General features: G+C 40.6%; 1 protein-coding gene across 1 annotated transcript in view; it reads right to left on the bottom strand.

The window, feature by feature from the left end:
• Positions 1-23,010, bottom strand: part of LAMC1 (laminin subunit gamma 1) — a 126,165-nt gene extending 103,155 nt beyond the window's left edge. Inside the window, exon 1 of the mRNA XM_057543444.1 lies at positions 22,096-23,010. Within this exon, the coding sequence (XP_057399427.1) occupies positions 22,096-22,510 (415 nt within the window). The 5' untranslated portion in view covers positions 22,511-23,010. The remainder of the gene's footprint in view (positions 1-22,095) is intronic.
• Positions 23,011-23,394: the final 384 nt, after the last annotated feature.

Here is a 23,394-nt window from a genome sequence, read left to right as displayed (position 1 = left end):
ACACTTTTATCAACTTACAACATGTAAGTCTGCATTTTTCATTTATTTATTTATTTATTTTTTGGCCATGCCACCCTGCAGCATACGGGATCTTAGTTCCCCAACCAGAGATCGAACCCATGCCCCCTGCAGTGGAAGCTCAGATTCTTTTTTTTTTTTTTTTTTTAATTTATTTATTTTGGGCTGTGTTGGGTCTTCGTTTCTGTGCGAGGGCTTTCTCCAGTTGTGGCGAGCGGGGGCCACTCTTCATCGCGGTGCGCAGGCCTCTCACCATCGTGGCCTCTCTTGTTGCGGAGCACAGGCTCCAGACGCGCAGGCTCAGTAGTTGTGGCTCACGGGCCTCGTTGCTCCGCGGCATGTGGGATCCTCCCAGACCAGGGCTCGAACCCGTGTCCCCTGCATTGGCAGGCAGACTCTCAACCACTGCGCCACCAGGGAAGCCCCGGAAGCTCAGATTCTTAACCACTGGACCGCCAGGGAAGTCCCAAGTTTGCATTTTTAAAAATAGGACTGGATGGCATTCTGAAAATGAAGGGGCAGAGGTATAGGTGGACACTGCAATAAAAATTGGTGTTAGCAAAACTAGTAACACACCAGATTAACCTGTGTGTTCTAAGAAAAAGAGAAATATCACTTTAACTGAATAGGTATAACAAGTCAGGACAAATTACAGACTGTCAAAGTAGAGAACATGAGTTAGAATGATATACCTCAGCCAACTTTATCAGCATGCTTCCTTGTAAAATATTCGCTTAATCTTAATGATTTGATTACTCCAGAAGAAAAAACATGTTGGCAGGATAGGCATGTTAGTAACTATTCATGTGCAGGAAAAGCTGTAAAAGCAAATTCCAAAATTTCAACTGAATATGATCAACACTTTTCTTGACACTTGATATTTTAGAAAAAAGAGGCTAAATATACAAATATGCACACAGAATCACTGACTGTGAGTGCTAGAACGTAGTGTGATCTACACATGTGCCGAATGGGCAACGTGAACACCATGAGAGGCACTCTTGGCAGAGAAATGACTTTCCTCTTGCTAAGCTCAAAAACTATTTATTTACATGGTGGCTGTATTCATGGAAAATTATGTGTAATAAAGTTATGTGGAAAAAAACTGTGTTTATGTATAAAGGCAAAGTTACATTCTAGGCTCAGATATTTATAACTGGGTTTTTAATAGCATAAATGTCCCATGAGAAATCACAAAGTTGGGCAAGATTTGGACACTTCTTTGCTGTGTGGGACAGCCTCCCCTCCCCACTTCATCCCCTCTGGCTCCTGTCCACTCCATACCCCTAAAGGGACAGTACCACACTCTCCTCTGAGCACCACCTCTCTGGGGTTTACAGCTGAATCCATGAGGCTTATCTATCCCAAGAACTTAAAAAAACTTCAGATTTATCACATTTTACATTGTACAAGACAATCATTCTACAGATTCCCATAGTCACCATTCTTTGTTCCAAAACCTCTAAATCCAATCCACCTCTCAGATTATAAATAAGGTTTCAAAGTGTATTAAGACAGTTTTAAAGAGGGGAAAAGAGCTTAAAGTATATGACCCACATTAATGATATAGCAAAACCATGACAACTGGCCTAACATATCTCAGGAGCTTGAGAAATTTATCAAACTCTGAAGTCAAGGGTGATTCAGTTAGGAAGACAAATTAAAACCCAGGTCCCTTTATCAGTGCTTCCTGGAGTTGCCACTGAGACAGATTGCTTTGTTTTTTAGAGAAACAAATGTTTTAATCAAGTCTTCAGTGAATTTTATAAGTAGCAATGTTTTCATTATCCAAAATACTACTTATGCCAAACAGTATGAATAACAACTAATTTGGTGACTACTTTACCAAAGAGGTGAGTAATAACTGTATATTACTAAATTTGAGCTAATTTTTTTTTTTTGGCCGCACTGCGTGGCTTGCGGGATCTTAGCTCCCTGACCAGGGATTGAACCTGGGGCCCTCAGCAGTGAAAGCGCAGAGTCCTAACCACTGGGATGCCAGGGAATTCCCAAATTTGAGCTATTTTAATTCACTGTAACCTGTAGCCAAAACATTCCTTAAAGTGGTTAAATACCAAAATAGAAACTAAGCTAAAAAGATTTTGTATTAATACCGTATCTCTTTACAAAAAAAGGAAGTGAGGTAGCTTATAGAAATAAATATTATGCAACAGAATAAAAAATAGCCTCAACAATTACAAAAGAAATGCAACCTAAAATAAAAACATTTCTCATCTATCAAATTAGCAAAGCTTTGTAAAACTCATAGTACTTAAGGGGAATGTTTAAACAGGAACTTTGTATATTGTTGTAGACAGCAAAGAAAAGAAAAAATAAATAAAAGAATTAAAGGTCAGTAGGAAGAAACGAAACTGTTATTATTTACAGATGATGACTGTGTACATATAAAACTGAAAGAGTCTAAAGACAAGTAATTAGAATTAATAAGAGAATTAAGCAAGGGGTATAAGATCAATATATAAAAACCAGTTACATTTTTATATGCCAGCAACAAAGACATAGAAAATGTAATTTAGGGCTTCCCTGGTGCCGCAGTGGTTGGGAGTCTGTCTGCCAATGCAGGGGACGGGGGTTCGAGCTCTGGTCAGGGAGGATCCCACATAACTAGGCCCGTGAGCCACAACTACTGAGCCAGCAGTCTATAAATTTAAAAAAAAAAAAAAAAAAGAAAATGTAATTTAGAAAAAAAAGTTAAAATAACAACAACAAAAATGTACCCAGGAATAATTATAACAGAAAAAGGACAAGATTCACATGGACAGTATTATAAAACATTACTGGAATTCATTAAAGAAGGCCTAAATTATACTATGCTCATGAATAGAAAGACTTGAAATTTTCAAGATGTCAATTCAACCCAAATGGATGCCTAAAGTCAATGCAATTTCAATCAAGATCTAAATAGAGGTTACTGAGGAGCCTGACAACCTCATTCTAAAATTTATGTGTAAGCGCGAAGGCCCAAGGACAGCTAGGATATTTCTAAAATAGAAGAATAAGTTTGAAAGGGATTTGTCCTAGGAGATGAAGACAACACACAAATCAATTAACACATTAAAATTAAGAAATTCTGTCCAAAAGCTATCATAGAGAATATAAAAAGACAATCACACACTGGTAGAAGATACAGATAATACATAATTGATGAAGGATTAGTATCAAGAATACAGGAAGAATTCTACAAATCAATAAACAGGCAAATCAATAAATGGGCAAAAAACATGAAGAGACATTTTACAGGAGAGGAAATATGGAAGACCAATAAATACATGAAAAGATATTAGCCCTTATAAATAAAATGACTGAGATATAATTTTACACCATCAAATGGGCAAAATTTAAGAATTCTAACAATACGAAATGTGGATCGACGGTCTATTAACACTGTTGGTGAGCATCTAAACAGGCACAACCACTCTGGGAAACAATCTGCATTATCTCATAAAAATGAAGACACTCATTATGATCCAGCAACCCAGTCAGAGAGACTCCCACATAAGCAACAGGAGACACATGTGAGAATGTTCGCAGAATACTTTTCATCATAACAACAACCAAAAAGAGTCCATCAGCAGAATAATCCATAAATTATCTGTAGCATAATCACAATAGAATACTACACAGGAATGGAAATCAGTGAATTACAAGTACACCTTAGAAATGTATTGAGTGAATAAAGCAAGGTACTGATGACTATATAAACCATTTTTATAAAGCTCAAAAGCAAGCAATACATTGTCTAGAGATGACAAACTACTTTCTTTTAAAAGCAAGGGAATAAAACACAAAACCCAGGGTAGTGGATACCTAGGGTGGGAGGGTGGGCAGAACTGCTCCTAGAGCTTCTCAAATACTTCACAGAGAAGTGTTCACTTCTACTCCAGATTTCTGTACACTAAAACAGAGTATCTGCTGCACAAACAACGTAATTATCTATTTCATCTTGCATTTACCTGTAAGTGCAAAACAACACCTCACAGTAATCCACAGCTGACCATATGTATTTCAAAACAAAATAAAACACAAAAAAACTCCACAGATGATTCAATTTGTTATTGGTGAGTACTTGAGGACCACGAGCCTAGATGACAACAGGATTTCCTCCTTGAGGAATAATCTCCGGATTCACTGGCAATTAGTATTAAGAATTTACAAGAAGTATTACACTGTAATAACCTTCAAACAATACGAAGAAGGAACTTAAACACCTACTTTAAAGTGCTCTATCCTTAGCGAAACAGAAACTCTTAAAAGTTTCAGTCTGAGAAACTCTGCTCTCCTAAAAAAAGAAAGGTATTTAACTTGGCATCGTGGATCCTGGAAAGGAGCACAAGGCTTCTCAAAAAGAAACAAAACTATGGTTGGTCTCAGCTATTCTTCGGTTCTTAAAAGAAAGTTCATCAGAACAAAAAGACAGGCCTTCTATTTTTACTGTCCACAACAAGGATGATGCCTTAAATTTTGAGAAAACAGCTCTGTGGACTTTCTCCAAAGATCAGTAAACACACCTCTTCCAAACACTTTTCCAAAAAGTCTGTGGACATATTTATTGAATTTAGCCCTATGCTTCTCATGAGTTCAGAACGGAGTTTTCTGATTCAAGACAATCGAAGAATATTCAAATGCCTACGATTTCACAAGTCAAGTACCTAGCTCTAAGTTGCTGATCCATAGCTCCTGTCCTCAATGAGCTCATATGCAGAAACAAAATAAGTACACATTTAAAAGACTCCAGAACAAGATGGTATGCTCAAGTGACCAATAAGTGATACAATAAGCGCTACTGTCTCACACTTCCAGAATGTGGAAAAGAATTTTTAGAGAAGGCAATTTCCTTCCAAAAGAAACTGGGGTGATAAAGCACAGAGGACAACATGATATATATTTAGGCAAAGGGTGACGGCAAAGGACTCTGAGCAAATAAAGACAATGAGTCTAAGAAAAATGATGTCAATTCAAGGAGACCACAATCTTTTAGAAAGCAAAAACCAAGCTGAGAGAACCCTAGAGGCAAAAGCAATCATTTATAACCATTTATATAGTCATTCTCAATACAAGTGATTCTTTAAAGATTCCTAGAGACACTGATTTATTGCTGATTTAAAGCAACTGGACAGAAAGAAAAAAAAGCTGTGATAAGTAGGTAGATAGGGAGGGAGATGCATAAAGTGTGGAGAGAGTAAGGACACAGACATCACTGAAATCATATGCTTCTAGGAACAAGAAGAAAATCAGAATTAACTTCCAATTCAAAAAGTATCTCGAATGAAATGGCTTTAATGCAGCCAGGTTCCTAACAGAGGCATTGGAGATGAAATTGCATTTCTACAAAAAACAATCAAACAAACAAAAAAATAAACTACTTCTTTGAAACATTTATTTAATGCTCTATTTGGAATTCTAAATACTCTTACCATAATTTAATAACCCATCCACTCAAATCGTCTTAAAATACATCTGTTAAAATGCACCCTTTCAATGAAATAAAAGTTCCTATTAAATGGACTTTTATTCAATCATTTAGATAATAACCAATTTATCAAATGCCTATTATGTGCCAAATTTTTATGTAGTCTTTAGTAGTTCTATTATCACTATCTGTAAAAGTGGTATAACATATAATCAAATGTGATACAGCCCATAATCCTTTATCTATGATTCTATATCCAAAAATTTCTAAACAGCAGAGGATTTTCATAATATCTGACAACAAAACGTGACTTAAACTAGTGTGAGGCCCTTATAGCCTTTAATCAGCCTTTAGTTCATAAAAGTATGAATACATTTCACCACAGAGATACTGAGGACCTGGCTGTTAAGTCTCTGACCTAATTAATGGTTAAAATACAGCTCCTGCCCTCAATGAACTCAACTCATGTTGAAGGAAAAGATAAATACACATTAAAAAAGATTCCAGAATAAGACTGTATGTTCAAGTGACCAGTAAGTGGTACAAACAATAGGCACTGTTTTACTACTTCTGGAGTTCTTGTTTCTGAAACACATCTGGATTTTAAAACAGCTTTGATTCATCCATCACAGCCGAAGGTAAACATGATCACTACCGTCAAGTAAATCAAGACTTAATGATTCTGCAAGGATGTGCTCCTCTGAGATGAATCTGATACAGAGCCGGTCGGTGTAAGTACCCAACACTAACATAGTGAGATCTCAGTGTCAGGAGGGGACCATGGGGATGAAACCTGGTAGTCTCAGAATAAAATGAATTGTGCAAAGGTAGGGAGTGAATGGTGCACACTGAGAAGAGCAGGACGAGCATGCACCCCTTTTCTTCAGATGCTCTTCTCCTGAAGTCCTAGGGTGTGAAGGTCTACAGAGAGCATGTTTGCTAGTTTTTCTAGATCCACTTCCTAAAACTGCTGGCCACAGAATGGGATCCTCTGAAGAAGGTACTTCAGGAAGACCAAAACTCAGGAAAGAGAAGATTCTCCAGCACAGGAAGTGGCAGGCACAATACCACAGTAGAGGGTTGGCATGCCAGAGCCATCTGCCAAATACAGTCCCCCCCCACCCCACCACCCTCCATCACTGTAACAGATTTGTGGCTGGGCACAAGGTTGCCCAGCCAGACTACATTTCCCAGCCTCCACTGCACATATGAGTGGCCAGGTGACTAAGTGCTCGCCAGTGGCAGATGATACAGTGATGTGGACCTCTGTCGGGTCTCAGTCTTGAGAGTTAGGCATACACGCCTCAGCAGCATCTTCCCACTTGGAAGACAGAGGTAGCTATCACTCAGCTTCAACCACACACATGAGGACAGCACCCTAAGGGATGGCAAATCATGAAGATGAAAGGACCCTGGGCCCCAGAATGTCTGTGTGGATCAGAGCTACCTTGCTGCTCACTCAGGACTACCACATGAAAGAGAAACCTCTATGTTTCTTGAACTACTTTATCACTGGGGCTCTTTACTACTATGGCTTAGTTTTTACCTAACAACACTGATGAGGAAGCTACATCATGGACTAGCCATCCCACTCCACCTGTCCAATTTCAATAACCCTATGTAATAGGCAAACTCCATCTTGGGAAAATCTAAAGAAAACTGCCATTTCTCACCCTCATCTGCATTCTGTGGCTGTAGCCTCACAGAAATAGGAATTCATTCATTCAGCAAACTTTTGAGCACCTACTTCTAAATGAAAGGTATTATGCTATACACTAGGAATATATAAGCCAACGTAAAAAAGAAAGCCAAGGGAACCCTCCTTGGGCAGGTCCTCTGTTCTGCATGCTTTTCACCCAGAAGTTAAGCTCTAGGTCTTCCTCTCTGTCCTATCTCCAGCACTTTGCAGTGCCTTTTACATAACAGGCACTACTAAATATTTGTGAATGAATTAAGAAATCAATAAATTCATCTTATCCTCAATGAATTCAGTCTAAGGGGGGAAACAAAACAATACAATCTAGCACCTCTCACATCACAGGCATGCAATATGGTCAGTGATTTTTAGAAATGAATGAATGTATGGGCACTGAACAACATGACAGCAAATGCTATGGAGGGGCAGGAGGAATTAGAAATCAAAATCTTCCCAGAGAAACTGAAATTTGCCATTAGTTCTGAAGGACAATTAGAAGGTAACCAAACAAAGTAAGGAATCAAGAAGATGTAGGGCCCATGCTGTCTGAACATGTTTACTATGCCTGGAACTTAAGGGCAGAGTTCCAATCACACAATGAACATATCTAGTACTCCTTTGAATACCACTGCTTCCACTAATTAAGCCAAAAACTGACTTCTTTTCTTTAGCATTTGCATCATCATATGAACTGCTGTCAATGCAGTGCTACACCCTTCTTTAACTTTCAGATTTAATTTTCATTTTTAAATCTAAAATCAGGATTTATTTGACTCGTTCTAACAAATCCTCCATCATATAATCAAAGAATCTCAAGGTTGGTAGAAATCCGAAAGGTCACCAGATAAATGTTCTGGGAAGTCATTTATCTTGACCAGCTACAATCAGTTCTTTGCAGTCACATGGAATTGTTATCCTTCTTTTACAGCACTTTATATTTTGTCTCAGAGTATATTTGTCGATATACACATGCTCGCTCTCCCACTAGACTACACGTTTTTTATGTACAACTCACATTCTTCTTTATCTCATATTCTTCCAGTGCTCAATAATCACAGGCTCTGTATAAAATTGTCTTTTAATCCAATCCAACCACATCAGCTCCTGCAGTCCCTGTCAAATCCAACCCGTTTGCTTGCTCCTATATACAGCCTCATTGTTACCTCTGGTAAAGATGAGTTGTCACACCTTCTTTTTTTTTTTTTTTTTTAATTAATTAATTTATTTATTTATGGCTGTGGTGGGTCTTCGTTTCTGTGTGAGGGCTTCCTCCAGTTGTGGCAAGCGGGGGCCACTCTTCATCGCGGCGCGCCGGCCCCTCACTATTGCGGCCTCTCTTGTTGCGGAGCACAGGCTCCAGACGCGCAGGCTCAGTAGTTGTGGCTCACGGGCCTAGTTGCTCCGCGGCATGTGGGATCTTCCCAGACCAGGGCTCGAACCCATGTCCCCTGCATCGGCAGGCAGATTCTCAACCACTGCGCCACCAGGGAAGCCCTGTCACACCTTCTTTCCAAGACTCACAGAGCTTCCTTCCTGTTTTTAATGCCAATGATGCCACACTGCTTCTTTTTTCACCTCCATTTCTGTGTCATGGATTAGGGCTTAAGACTCCAAATGTTTGAAAAAAAAAAATGAAACAAGTTCCAAATAAACCATCCCTTTTGTAAGCTGCAGAATGTCCATATCTCAGAAACTGTCAGATGTTTCCCTGCAGATGTTTTAAGCCTAAAATCATCAATGCCCTTTCCCGTTCCACCTTTTGTCCCTCTGACAAGGTTACTGTGCTTCCTCGAGACTTCCTGTTTGAATAACCACACACTTGGGTGTTCAAACTCCCATGTGCCCATTATTCACCATAAAAGGGACCTGAGGAAGTAACCAGGCAGTTGAACACAAAATGATCTATGAACAGAAACAGCTGTGTGTTAGCAGGATGGACAAAAAGACAGCAGGGATCTTGACACTGCTGTGAATTTCAAAAACAAGGTCTATTTAGTCAGGCATGGTTAAAAGGCTGCTGAGTCAGAGCATTCGTGGCCCATTTCATAATTGAAAATCACTGGAGATGTGAAGAAGTCTTTTTAGTTACTTCCACGGAGTCTCACCCCAACACCAGCCTTCCTAACAGTCTCCCTTATGGGAACAAAGCTGCCTCTCCTTTCTCTCACAGCAATGGCACTACCAACTCAAAGGTTTCACCAAAAAAATTTAATACTTATTTTATTTCCCAGTCCAAAAAGCAGATTCCCCCTTCCCCAAAAGGTTTTCCTATAAAAACACAGGGAAGCACAGATATAGATACACACAGAAGAACACACAAAAAGCAGCAAAGAAAACAAGCCTACATTCTCCAAACATCTGGAAAGTATGTTAATTTCCAGAATCAGTCTATTTCTGATACCCTAGATTTACCATCCACGCCTTGTGCCAGGATGTAAGAACTTTAAAGTGGGCATAAGTATAAAACCAAAGCTTTATCAGAATGGCCGCAAAGCTGAATGATTCCAACTGCACCAGGAGTTGATGCTAACTTATTTCTTGCCAAGCAGCAAAAATGCTGAAAACAGTAGTAAAAAAACCCAGCTTGAGCCCCTAAAGCAATCCTGATAAAGTAAACAAATTTTATTACAGCTGCATTACAGATGGTCTCACAAACTTTCATAATCTGTAATAGAGTTGTAAGAATTTGGTATTCGATAGACTTTCTATCCCATGAACTTATCTAAAATACTCACTATAAATTCACAACTATGCATAGAGACACTCTGAAAGTTAATCCTAGACGCTCAACCCCACAGAACATGACCCCTTTACCATGAAGGGGTAACCACATGACCAAAGCAATTAAAGTAGACAATTGCTCTTTGGTTTCCAACTGTCTCTCCCCACACAATATTCACCTTTAGCCTCATGTTTCTCCCCACCTCCAAAAAGAACACAACTTCAATGAAAATTTCAGGATGCTCATCTCTACCAGATCACGATCTGGCATTTAAATAATAGTAATAATCTAAAAACTTAGCACTTCCCTGGTGGCACAGTGTTTAAGAATCCGCCTGCCAATGCAGGGGACACGGGTTCGAGCCCTGGCCTGCGAAGATCCCACACGCTGCAGAGCAACTAAGCCCGTGAGCCACAACTACTGAGCCTGCACTCTAGAGCCCGCGAGCCACAACTACTGAGCCCTCATGACACAACCACTGAATCCTGCGCGCCTAGAGCCCGTGCTTCACAACAAGAGAAGCCCGCACACTGCAACGAAGAGTAGCCCCCGCTCACCGCAACTAGAGAAAGCCTGCGCGCAGCAACGAAAACCCAACGCAGCTAAAAATAAATAAATTTATTTAAAAATTTTTTTAAATGAAAAAAAATTTTTTTCATTAAAAAAAATAAAAAACTTAGTGACACCAAAACAACTGGACAAAGTCACCAGTCTTATCAGAATAAGGTCCATAGGAGAAGGAACCACTATGGGAGGAACAGCAACACTGAAAAACAGATAAACTGCTAAACCAAGGCAACTATACCCTAACTTCTTTGGTAAGAGATTAAGTAAATTAAACCAGGACCCATCCTTAAAACATATTTTTTACAGCTTAAACTTTCCTAAGTTTCCTTCCAACTCCAAAATTATTCTAGTTAACCACATATTCAAAAGTCCAGACATGCCAACATTCCAGAAAACTAAAGGTCTAAATGTTGTACAGGATAGGGTCAGAAAACAAAACCCATTTCTAGATCTAATCATTTTACATTGCCAAGCTACTATAACTTATTTCTTAATAGTTTCTGATAATAAGATGATCTCAGATTTTGAGAACATCTGTGCAGACCATTCCTGTTTCTAATCAGGATTTGTGCTGCCAGAGCAGGAAAACATCATTTCCCAGTCCCTGCCAATGAACAGAAAGCTCAATAAAAGCTGTTCAACTCATTTTCATCAAGCTGTCATGACCCCCTTTTCAAAACCTGTGAAGCTCTTCTCTTGGAAATACTTAAGATCCTTTTATTCTCTTTGAAGAAAGTTGATGGAAAAGCCCTTAGAAAATACTTATGCTTCTGTATTTTACCAACTGGCAAAAGGGGTGGGGGCATTTTAAGCCCAATACTCGGCCTCAAATGTAGCAATGGGTGTCATTCTTCCCATAAGAAATAAAATTGAGCATGTGAATTTAAATATCATCAGTCACTAGGATGTGATGATGTAACCACATGTATCACAGAAATGCAATGTGGACAAAGCAGGTCTGTAAAGAAAGCAGGACTGTGATTCAATAATACTTAATCTTGAGTTGTAGAAGTGGAAGTAGTATGCAGTGGGGGAGAAACCCAAACTACAAAATCTAAGTGGGAAATGTAACCCCCTTCTTCAGAGAGGAAGCAAAAAAAAAAAAAAATTTTTTTTTTAATTTTAAGATATCTAGGAGTCCCCTGCTTGAACCTTAGCTCAGGAATGCTCTAGGGAAACTAAGGAGATAAAGAGTGAATGATAGATACACAGATAAGATAGATAGACAGAGTTGTAGATTTACAAACTAACATATACAGAAATCAAAGTGAAGGAAGTCACTTCCCAGCCTGAAAGATGAAACAGTGACAAAGAAATCTCCTGGGACCACAGTAGTTATTTATCAATCAATAAAAGGTGGTTAGACCTTTCAGTTAGCAAACCTGAACAACAAAAAGGCCACCAAGTAAGAGTTAGAATTTACTTGAAGCAGAGGAAACGAAGTAGAACCTGGAGATGGCCCTGACAGCCTTATCTTTAAGGATGTCAGATAAAGTAAGCAACTGAACTAACTCAGCCATTCTCAACAACCAGAAAGGAGTCATGGATAAGGCAGAAAGGAGATAAGGTGGCGTTCCCCAGACCACCCTTCAGGAAACAGGGTATGTGGTACACTTTTCCTATCGTTAGACACTGACAAAACACAGAATCTCATTCTGAAATTCAATAAATTCCTTAGAAATTCCTAGAAGCGTTAACAGCTAAATATAAAACTAGTATAAGTACCCAAAGTATAAGTATTTTCCCATTGCTAACAATCCTCTGTTTTTCACAAATAAGTGCAAAGATCTTTTGAAAAGAAGCACTCCAAATCCAGAGCTCAAGCAGAGATCTGTCAGAGAAACCAGACTCAGTCCTTTGGTTTGGTATACTTTCATTTCACTTCCTAATTAAAGGTCCTCTACAGTTCTCCGTCACTTACCAGGCTTGCTCTAACATGGCAGAGTGGCAAGGGCATAATCTATCCACAGCAGGTCTGAATTCCAACCTAAATTCAACCTGTTCTACCTCAGAGCAGTCACCAGTCATATTACTATCCGTAGGGGTAACAGTAGTTCTCAAGATTGTTTTAAGGATTCAAAGAGGCAACCAAGGGGTGCTCAACGAAAGGAAATTTACTTTCTTTTGTTACCCAGTTTTCATGATCCGCATCTCCTCAGAAACCATCCTCCAAGTCTCTACTACTCCATGAAAAGCAAACAATGCCTTCACCATTATCTGGTTACTCTTAGACCTTTATTCAAACAAATCACCCTTCCTGGAAAGTCCTCCATTCCTGTCTACCACTCTTCTTCAAGACCCAAGAAGCTCTTCCTGGTTGACTGCCATCGACACTCTTCAAAGTGCTTTGCAGGTATTCCCTCAGCACTTTAAAAAGTTTCAACTGAATTATGTTTACTGTGCTTATATTCTCCCACTGATTTTCTGTACATGAATGTTTTTGTCTTATCCCCTCAAAACACATTACAAATCACCTGAGGATAAAGAAAGTGTTTCGACAATACTACCTACACATTCCATATTACAATGCCCATAAGAGAAGAATTTTCTCAGCAAAATAAGAATTTTATTTACAAAAGAACTTTGCCCACTAACTAATTAAAATCACAATCAAATAGGCTCACCTCATTTTGAGTGGGTAAGTCTTTTCACTTAGTTGGAAATACTTCACAAAATTTCATACACTTCTCTAAGAAAGCCACACAACACAGTTCAAGCTTCAGACTTATTATTTCTTTTCTTTTAAATAAATTTATTTATTTATTTATTTTTGGCTGCATTGGGTCTTTGTTGTGGTGCACGGGCTTCTCATTGTGGTGGCTTCTCTTGTTGCAGAGCACAGGCTCTAGGTGCGCGGGCTTCAGCCGTTGTGGTGCACAGGCTTAGTTGCTCCGTGGTACGTGGGATCTTCCCAGACCAGGAATCAAACCCATGTCCCCTGCATTGGCAGGCGGATTCTTAACCACTGTGCCACCAGGGAAGTCCCAAACATATTATATCTAAACGGCTCAATGAGAAGAAGCCACTACCTAGAACATGTCAAAGGATGGGGTCTTCACATTATACATTTTATGTAATATGTGGAACATTTCGTTTTCACTGTAGAATTTAAGTAACAAATTTTATAAAAACCAGACATTGTAACAAAAGCACATGCCACAGGGACATTCTTAGAGAACTCTCTAAACCTGCCCCCCAAAACACAAACTTACCATTTATCACTTCAAACCACCAAGCACCAACCAAATCCATCACCTGGTTAAAGGTAGTCGTGAGAAAAGCAAAGAGAACTTGCTCTTCCTGCACACCTGCCCACACTCCACTTCCTGAGACTTACCATGAAGCTCACCTGAATGCTTTTCTGAACGCACTCTGTAGGTACTTCAAGTAAAATCAGCTGATACCTCAATGAAAATCAGCTGGTTGGCTTGTGTCCCTTCACTCAAAAAACATTTCTTAATGCCTACTGATGCCAGCAACTGCTGGTAGGGTAGAAAGACCGTACGAGTAATAGAACTTAGATGATTATGTCTTAGATTCTGTGCTCTCCTATTTTAAACCAAAACTGTACCCTAAACTAACAAAATCACCTATTTATTTTTTGTATTTTAATAGGTTGAAACTTTTAATTCTTTTTTTTTAATCTGAAGAATAATTTAGATACAACAAAGTACACAAATATTAAATGTACAGCTCTGAATCTGTACATATGTATACACCTTTGTAACCTCCATGCAGGTCAAGATACAGAACGTAAAGTGGGAACTATAAAGGAGAAAAAAAAAAGACTGATTACTAGCTGTGTCTCTGAAAACACTGACAGGCATCTCTGTAGTCACTGCCTTGGGCAATCGCTCTGGTTAGCAGAAACCTTCACATACAATGTGATTTATCATCATGAACAAAATTCATTGAGTCCCTAACTCTATACAAGACCACTTGTACTTTTTATTTCAAGAAACTAAAAAAAAAAAAAAATGTGAAGGAGGTTGATTCTGAATCCGTATCTCCAAAAACTTTCAAAACAAAAAGAAGATAAAATAACCAAAAAACACAAAAAAAAGACGATACAGCAAAAATCCAATGTTGACTGCAATATAATAGGAAGCAGCCATGCAGTCGGAAACAAAGAGTAAAAGAAGGGAGCTGAGGGACTAAAACTCCTAAAGTTTTAAAAGAAATCATGTAAATTCCCGAATTCATCCCCCAGCCTTGCCACGAAAGATCTGAGCGCGCCATTGTCTAAGAAAGAGATAAGTCTGCTTTGTTTTATTTCATGAATACGTAGCTGCATAGGGCACCGGGCTGACTGGACCCAGTTATTTTAGGCTGGCCTCCTGGAAGAGCCCATGGAAAGAAAAGCAGATGTACTTAATTAGTGTCACCACAGTCTGGCACGATACTCTAAAACCTCAGTGACATTTCTGTAAATGAGTTTTCTGCTAACCGCATTTAGCAAGCTGTCCGTTTTAGGCCCAAATGAGCAAACATCTAACTTTATCATTTTACAGGAAAGGAGATGCCTGCAAATCTAAGCAAGGTCCTCTTACAAATCTTAGGGCAAGAAACAGGCAAAGTAATAGAACCGGCACACAGTCATCTTGAAATTTTATCCTGTGACAATTTAAGATAAGGGACAGATTAATCCCTTATTTTAAAAAATCCTCTCTGGAATTTTGGGCAGTAAAAATAAACAAACAGTTCTGCTCTAAACTTTTCCCTAAAACTCAGACCAGCAGTAGAGCTGTCAATTAAGTACACTGGAAACAAGCAACAAGGAAAGAAGCATCTGTTGGTTCTGCTGCCTGTTAACTCTAGACAAATAAGTGGTTATTATTCATCTGTCTAACCACTTTAATGTGGTTCTTCACTATCCTGCAGAGAAGGCATACCTCAGTATGCCTGTCTTCTGAGTGTACCCATAATGAATTAAATAAACTAAAAATGATGCCACACACAATAAGCAAATAAGATATTTCACTGCAACCCTTCTCCACAAGTGCTTAATAATACCCTTTTAGAGTCTATTTCAACAATAAACATGTGAATATATATTTTAAGATAAAAGTTATGTCCATTTCTAAAGAAAAAACACAACATTAACATTAAAATTTCAGAAACATATTCACATGCGAGATTCAAACCTGAGCAAGTAGTTTACTCATAAAATTTATCCAGCTGACTTCAAATCATATAAAAGTCTAATTTTTACACCAAAAAAGGACAGTCACAGATCTTCCAATTCCATATCAGTTCCATACCCAACTTAGTACTTTTTTATAAAGCTACAGAAATAAAACAACCAGGTACCACATTCACAGTGGCATAAATCTCAAGAAAATGGAGAGATGGCACTGATAAAAATAAACTCAAGTTCAGAAGTGTTACTGAGAAGAATATAAATTAATGTGCAGTGTTTTGGGACCTCTTATAATTCCGGCATTCATTTATTTACTCACTCTTCATATATTTACTGAACACTATGCCAGACACGTTGTTAAGCAGTGGAGATACAAACCCTCCAGCCTCCCTCCAAACGGTTAAGTGAATGCTTTCTGTGTGTGCACCTTTTACCTAAAAACTTATTATATAACATTGAATGTATCGGTCTAGAGCAGATGTCACCAAACTTGTGCTGTAGAGGGTCAGAGAGTAAACATTTCAGGCTTTGTGGGCCAGGACTTATTGTTACAATTACTCTTCTCTGCCTCTGTAGTGCAAAATCAGCCAGAGACAATATGTTAATAAATGAACTTGACCGTGTTTCAATAGAACTTTATGGATACTAAAATTTGAATTTCATATAATTTTCACGTGTCATAAAATATTTTTCTTCTTTTGATTTTTCAACCAATTAAACATGTAAAAACCATTCTTAGCTCATCGCCCATACAAAAATAAGTGGCAGCCCAGGGCTGGATTTAGTCTGTGGGCTATAATTTGCCTACGCCCAGGCTAGAGACCTAGGTCTCCACATCTAAGCCACAAGTTCCATGAGGTCAGGGCAATGTCCAATGAATCATTATACAGCCAGGAATCTGTATGGTGCTGAGGCATAGCAAGCAATTAACTAATGTTAGTTATATTCAACTAAACTAAAAAGATGACTAAGTCCCCGACCCTGCCTTCAAAGACCTCATGGTCTAGAAGTGGAGACAGACGAGTAAAGAAACAAGACAATACCATGTGATAAGTGCTGTGGTAGATACCTACAGGGTGGTGTGAGTGGGACACCTAATCCAGGCCAGGGAGAGAAAGAAACTGGGGAAGGATTCCTAAAGGTGATGACACCTGGAAGAAGTGTTCCAAACCAAAGAAACAGCCCTTCAAGCACATGAAATGACAAAAAATAATCCTAGAGGTTATAAAGGTCCGGATCCTAAAGTACCTTATACACCATGCCAAGGCATCTGGACTTTATCCTAAAGGCTTGAGGAATCACTGCAGAATTTTTAGCTGGGAAACGATATCATCAGATCTGCATTTTAGAACCATTGCTCAGTCCAAAGCGATGGCTGCCTGAATAGAAAGGGCAAAACTGGAGGCAGAAAGATCACCAATTCGTCAGCAAGTTGTTGCAGTAATCAAGGTGAAATTCCATGGGGGGTTACAGTAAAGCAGATATAAAGATAAGGATCCAAGAGACATGTGGCTGGATACAGGAAGTGAAAGTGGAGTCTTGGGCAGATTGTAGTAAGGATGGGTGGGAAAGAAAGTGGTGGAGTTACAGCTGCCCAGAGACCCAGCAGTGGATCCTATCTGCTGGCCAAACAGAGTAATCTTTACTGATGAAAGCCTATCAAGCATGGTTCTTGGCAAAAGATTGGTTGAGAGCCTCAGGAATAAACAGTAGTGCTGTTCATTAAGATACAGCTTTGAACTGGATAAGACAATAAGGAATGAATTTAGTTTTGGACATGGCCTCTGGACATACCAAACTGACCATGTCCCACATGGAGAAAGAGCTGTCCTGAAGATACAAATTTAGAATTTATTGATTTGCAAATAGTAATGGAAGCCTTGAGATTTAGAGGACTTCATTCAGGAAGAGTGAGTAGCATGAAAAAAAAAAAAAAAGGAATCGAGAAACATTAAGTGAAAAGGAACAGAGGGAATAGGAGGAAAACCAAGGGAGTCTAGTATCTCTGAATCAGTATGTACATGAACTTGTATTGATATTTTAAAGTTGCCCTGGAATAAACTAGTCATTCTTCTGAGAGATTTGTTAGAGAAACGAAGAACTGCAGGAGCTAGTATGTTAGACTGAGTCAAAAACCTACCTCCACCATAATTTTTGGCAAATCACAACCTCAGGACCCTCATCTTTGCCTTCCCTCACTGAGTTATGAAAATCTAATCAGTGATAAACTGGAGGCTTTATAAACTGTAAAATATTATAAAGGAACTTCTGATTTATTATTGTAATGGCATTACATCTGGGTATGAAAATTCCATCTAACAGAGTATAAGCTTCTGAAGAACGGACCTTCAATCTTCTACACCTTTCTATCAGGTACTGCACCACATATTTAGTAGGTATTTAAAATATGTTTGCAGAATATTTGGGAGTAACGTGAGAATGTATGCACAGGGAAAGGAGTGCATAGCAAAAGGCATGTCCAACTTCCTAAAAGGATTTAGAATTGAAATAGTCAAACTTTATCCCTCCCACAAATGTGGCCAATGACAAAATAATGGGGGGAGGGGAGCTCAGAGTTCCAAGTGTTCTCCTAATGTGTAAATTGTTTTTCTGAATGCTTTAGAAACATGAAAAAGTTATTTAAGGAAAAAGCAGTGAATTGTAGAACAGGAAAACAGCCAACAGCAACTTTATAAAACTGTGTTCACCAACTGCTGGCCACTAAAGAAGAGCTCCTTAACTCCTCAAGTTGAAACCTGCAAAATGTAAATCAGGCCTTTGTAAGACAAACTAAAATAGTGTCCCCTCAGGGTGCACAAATACCACAGTGAAGTCACCAGAGTTCTAACAGAGTCAGAACCTACCTCACAAAGATATTCCCGGGGAAAAAAATTTGCTGTTTGTTTCATGTTAAATACACACTAAGAGGACCAAACAGAATAAAATGTAATACCCTTATATAGCAATTATTGTGATTTAGACACACAAAAACAATATTTAGATACAGCTTAAAAGCGTCATTTAATCAGTTTGTTCCTAAAGCTTATAAGGAGCCTGGACACCAATCTGGTCTTGGTGTAAATTTCAGGAGTTCCATAAACTTTCATTGAGCTGGTTTTATAAGCACTCTCTTCCTTAATCTAATTGTTTTTAGGAAGAGGGTAACCTACCTTCCTCCAAGATCAAGACCCAGTCTGCCAAGTTTTCATCTACAGTGACTATCAAGTTAATTAAAGGGGTTGTTTAATAAAAGGCAAATCCTCAGATACAATCTTACTATCAACTACTCCGCTGATAAGGACAAAACTTATTATAACTTATTATAAAACACAAAAGCCAAACTTTTAAAAAGCAGTTGAATAATTCATATAGAAGTTAGGAGAGAAGATCCAGAAGTGGAAGGCAAAATAAGAAAGACTTCTTTTTAGAAAAGGATGCCTTGCTGAGATTTCTCTCCACAATAGGCAGAAAATGCAGTTCTGATGCCCACAGCGACTTTAACTCATTATATCTAAAGATACATTGCACCCTGTACCCTGGATAACTGTATATGGTGCTTAAGACATGGCTGCTTACAGAAACAATGCTGATTTTCCTGGCTTTTGTACAAGTGATGATAATGGTACAATCACCTAATTTGTACTTGCCATGTGTTAAAATATGCCTCAACCCCCAAAAAAGGTACCAGTTAAAATGATCGTGTAATTTTATACATACATGTGTATGCATGAAATGTTTCTGGAAGGTTACGTAAAAAATTGTGAGCGACAGTCTCTGGGGCAACTTAGCAAATGGAGATGAAGAGACTCACTAGTCGTTATACTGTTTTAATTCACTATGTCATGTTTTACTTTTACAATAAAAAAAGTCTTAGGATCACTGGCAAAATATGTATATTTCTTGTGACTACTTAACTGCGATCTGACTTTGCTTATTTTAAAGTTTACTGTGCTTAAAGTTCAACATCAAAAGGTAGGCTACAAAAGTGGTGGCTAGACCTAGTTCTTTCACACTACTCCCTTCGAGTTTCACATGCTCTGAAAGGGCAAAGCACAATATGCATCACTTGTTTAAGGGTATGTGAAATTTGAACTGGATGGGAGATTTAATAGATGCACAAACAGTCATGGTCCTTGAATTCATGGGAAATAATTAGTTAGCTAGAGCCCATGGAGTAACTGGAGTTAGGGAGTGAATATGCTGAATATCAAAACACACAATAATACATAAAGCCCTGCCTATCTGTCATTAAGTTATAGATCATAACATTCATGAATACATATATCCTTGTCATGAAGAAAGACAGGGGAGAGAGAGAGACTGAGACATCAAAGCAACTACACACAAATCTCCCTCCCCTTCCCCATCTTCTCCACACACAGTTTCCTCCAGGACAGCATTTCTGATGCAACATCAAGTACAATAACTTCTAGTCAAGTTTTTAGAAATTGTCTATCTAAAAATCTTCAAGTAAATGTTCTTACAGTATTTGTATGAAAACTATTTTAAATAACTTTTATTTACTTAGAAGTTTTAAATCTATAGTTTTATGAACTTCATTTAGCAAGAATGTTACCCAAAACTGAAGAATTTTTCAGCAAAACAAGTTCAAGCATATATAACATTTTCAGAGTAAAAAGTCCTTCGAGCTTTTTAATCACTAAGACCCAGAGCTCATATATCGGCCTCCCAGTAGTAGCAACCTAACTTGACGGATACTATCTTACCTAACACATTATCTTTGTAATAGAGAAGTAATCACTGAGTAATCTACCTTCCTCTACCATCACCTGAAATAACCTTTTGCTACATAGTGCTCACAGCAGAAAATTCAGAAGGTCCAGATTGACAGCCCTATCTTTACCTAAATAAGAGATTCTTATTCAGAAATTTTCAGTTGAATCTCAGGCATTTGAGACATCAAGGCTGTGCTTTTGCTTTGAAATTTTTAATATTTCAAAATAGATAAAATAAGACGCTGTGGGCATTCAAAATTCAACACAGAACCTTTCAAAACACAAAAAAATTTTTTTTAATAATTGGATACAGATTTCAAAACTAATCTTGGCCAAGTTTAAAAATACAACACTTAGGAGAAAAGTGCTAAAGAGCATCCCCACAAAGTCTTAGGAGGCCCTAGGTCTCTTGCAGAATCTTTAGAAAGGCACCTGTTCCAAGATACTGCTTAGTTCCATGTTTCCAATACCTTTGAAAAACTGAACTCAGTTTATTTCTTCCATCTCTGAAAAACAGGTGCCTTAGAGTTCCAGTTTATGAACTTATTTTTGAAAAGTTTCATCTTCCTAATGACTTGCCTACAAATAAAATGGTATTTACTACAAAGGTGCTAAATACTGTTTTTCTAAAACTTGCTCCACACACAGTAATTTAACTCCACTTTTCGAAGTACTTTCTTTAGAATCTTGACGCTTTCATAAAATTTAATGTATCAGAGAGCAGTGGAAAGAAAAATACAAAACCACGACCAAAAGAACCATGTGTCTACCAAACGTTCCTTTCAAAGATTCCCCAAATAATGTTACTAGCCTTATAGAATTATACGGCTTTGATAGAAGAATGGCTTGGCACGCTGTTCGCTCTGGAAGTTCATTACTACCAGCTACTGGTCTGCAACGGGACTGAAGCTCTACCCGTCAATGCCAGTTTCTCACGCATGTTACTGTGTTAAACACAATAACGAATCATTCTGCTTGTTCGTATATTTCAACGATGAAGAAAAACTGACCCAGATCAAACATGATTTTTAATACTTGGGGATAAACATGTCCATCCTCGTCCACCACCCAGCAATGAAGTTTTCTATACATCCCTTTCCTGATTTCTAAAAGGTCACTTACACATGCTTCTACACTTGCTTTGAATCAAAGCAAAAGGAAAGACAGTGAGGAGAGCCTTTTTACTCAGGGACAAATCTGTACCCAACAATTACAGTGAGTGCAGATACTTCCTTTTGTTTTGTCTGTACCAGGATTATCAGTGAAATCGCTCTGTGGCCCTTAATTAAAGCTGAACAACTTTAAAGAACAATAACTTTAAAAGTGAACTATTTTAATTACACATATGCAACAGCGGTAGTAAAGTCATTTGCTCCCCTCAAATCCCCTTAACTTAGACCCTTTCCTCTCTAGCTTATTCAGCAGAGCAAACAGCAATCACCCTCAACCCTGGAGAGAAAGACTTTCAAACAAGGTAAAAGTGCTGAAGGTGGACAAGCGAGGAGGGGGGTTTCTGATGAACGCTTCAGGAAACAGGGACCAAAACAGCCGAAATGGCGAATAATCAAGGGGGCGAAAATCCGGCTAAGTTATTGATAGACTAGGAAAGCAAACAGAGATGCAGGCGGGAAGCATCTTGGCTCGCGGGATGTTAAGTGCTAGATGGAGAAGGGAATTTCTGTGTGGCCCATGCTGGGGAGCAGAGAGCCACCACACGGCTGTTTGGGCCCCGCAGGCTGGGCGAGGGGGTGAGCAGTAGTAGGGGACGGGGCTGTCACCGCTTACCCAGATGCAGCGTGAGGTTGATGGAGTTGGGGTACTGCACCCCGGCCAGCATGGTCTGGCTCTGCCACCAGGTGGTGTCGGCCTGGTTGTTGTAGTCCGTCAGGAAGGCTGCCCCGTGCTGCAGGTGGGGCTGCCCGGCGTCGCACAGGTGACAGGACTTGGTGACCCCGGTCACCCCGGTCTGCACACAGTACTCCTCGGGCGGAGTCCCGCACGTGTTGGTGGCCACCACGGTCACGTTGAAGGCGGCGTTGACGAATTCGGGCATGCAGCGCTGCGACCGCCCGCCCTCGTCCGTGCACTCGTCCATGGCTGCCCGGGCGCAGCCGGCCGCAGCGGCCGCCAGCACAGCCAACACCCGCCAGAGGCCGCCCCGCGGCCGCAGCGCCGGCGCAGCCGGTTTGCTGCCCCTCATCCCGCCGCCCGCGCGCTGGGCCACGGCAAAGGCAAGAGCGCGGGCGCGTTCCTCTCGCGCAGCGGCGTCCCTCGGAGGCCGCTCCGCGGGCTGAGCCTCGGGGCCCAGTGGCCGGACTCTCCGGACGGGCGGTGGCGGCGGCTCGCGGCGGAGAGGCGGTCCGGAGGGCGCCCCTGGCGAGAACTGCGCGGCTCGCTAACCACTGCCCCGCGCGCCGCCTCCGCGCCTCCCTCTCCCACCCGGGACACAGCCGGCACTCGCCACCGACCCCTGACTTCCGAGCGCGTACCCGAGCGCGCGCCCCCGGAGAGGAAGGAGCAGGGGGTGGGATCGGCAGGGTGGGGTGGGGTCTGGCCGAGGAGAAAGCCCAACCCCGGCGTCTTCTCAGTAGCTCCCGCGGCCCCCGTAGCCGCTCCCCCGCTCTCCACGCGCAGTGGACTGCGCGTCCGCCCCGGCAACTCTCGGCGGTGGCGGCGGCGGTGGCGGCGGCGGCGGGGGCGGTGACATCTCGCGCTCGAGCCCGCGGCGCGCGATCGGCGGGGGAGGGGCCCTGAGGGGCGCGAGGGGTGGGCGGGGAGCGGGAGGAGTTGGGAGGGGAGAGAGAGAGAGAGGGAGGGAGGGGCGGCGGGGCGGTGCATGCCGGGAGGGAAAGGAAGGCAGCGGAGAGGCAGCTCCCAGCCGGGAGGTGGGCGCCCGGGTCCCCTGGCGCCGAGTCCCCGGAAGACTCGGGATTAGGGGAGGGGGTAACGGAGGGGGCCTTAAAGGGGCGACCGGAGGGGTGAGGTCGCTCGGAGTCGGCCTTTGGGCCCCACGCCGGTCTGGGCCGCAAGAGCGCGGATCCCCGCCCCGCCAGGTGTCAGTCCTTGTGTCCAGCCGGCCGCACC

The sequence above is a fragment of the Balaenoptera acutorostrata genome, chromosome 1 (genome assembly GCF_949987535.1).
Source record: "Balaenoptera acutorostrata chromosome 1, mBalAcu1.1, whole genome shotgun sequence".
NCBI classification, from domain to species: Eukaryota; Metazoa; Chordata; class Mammalia; order Artiodactyla; family Balaenopteridae; genus Balaenoptera; species Balaenoptera acutorostrata.
The sequence above is the reverse complement of the archived record's forward strand: the minus strand, read 5'-3'. Positions and strand labels throughout refer to the sequence as shown.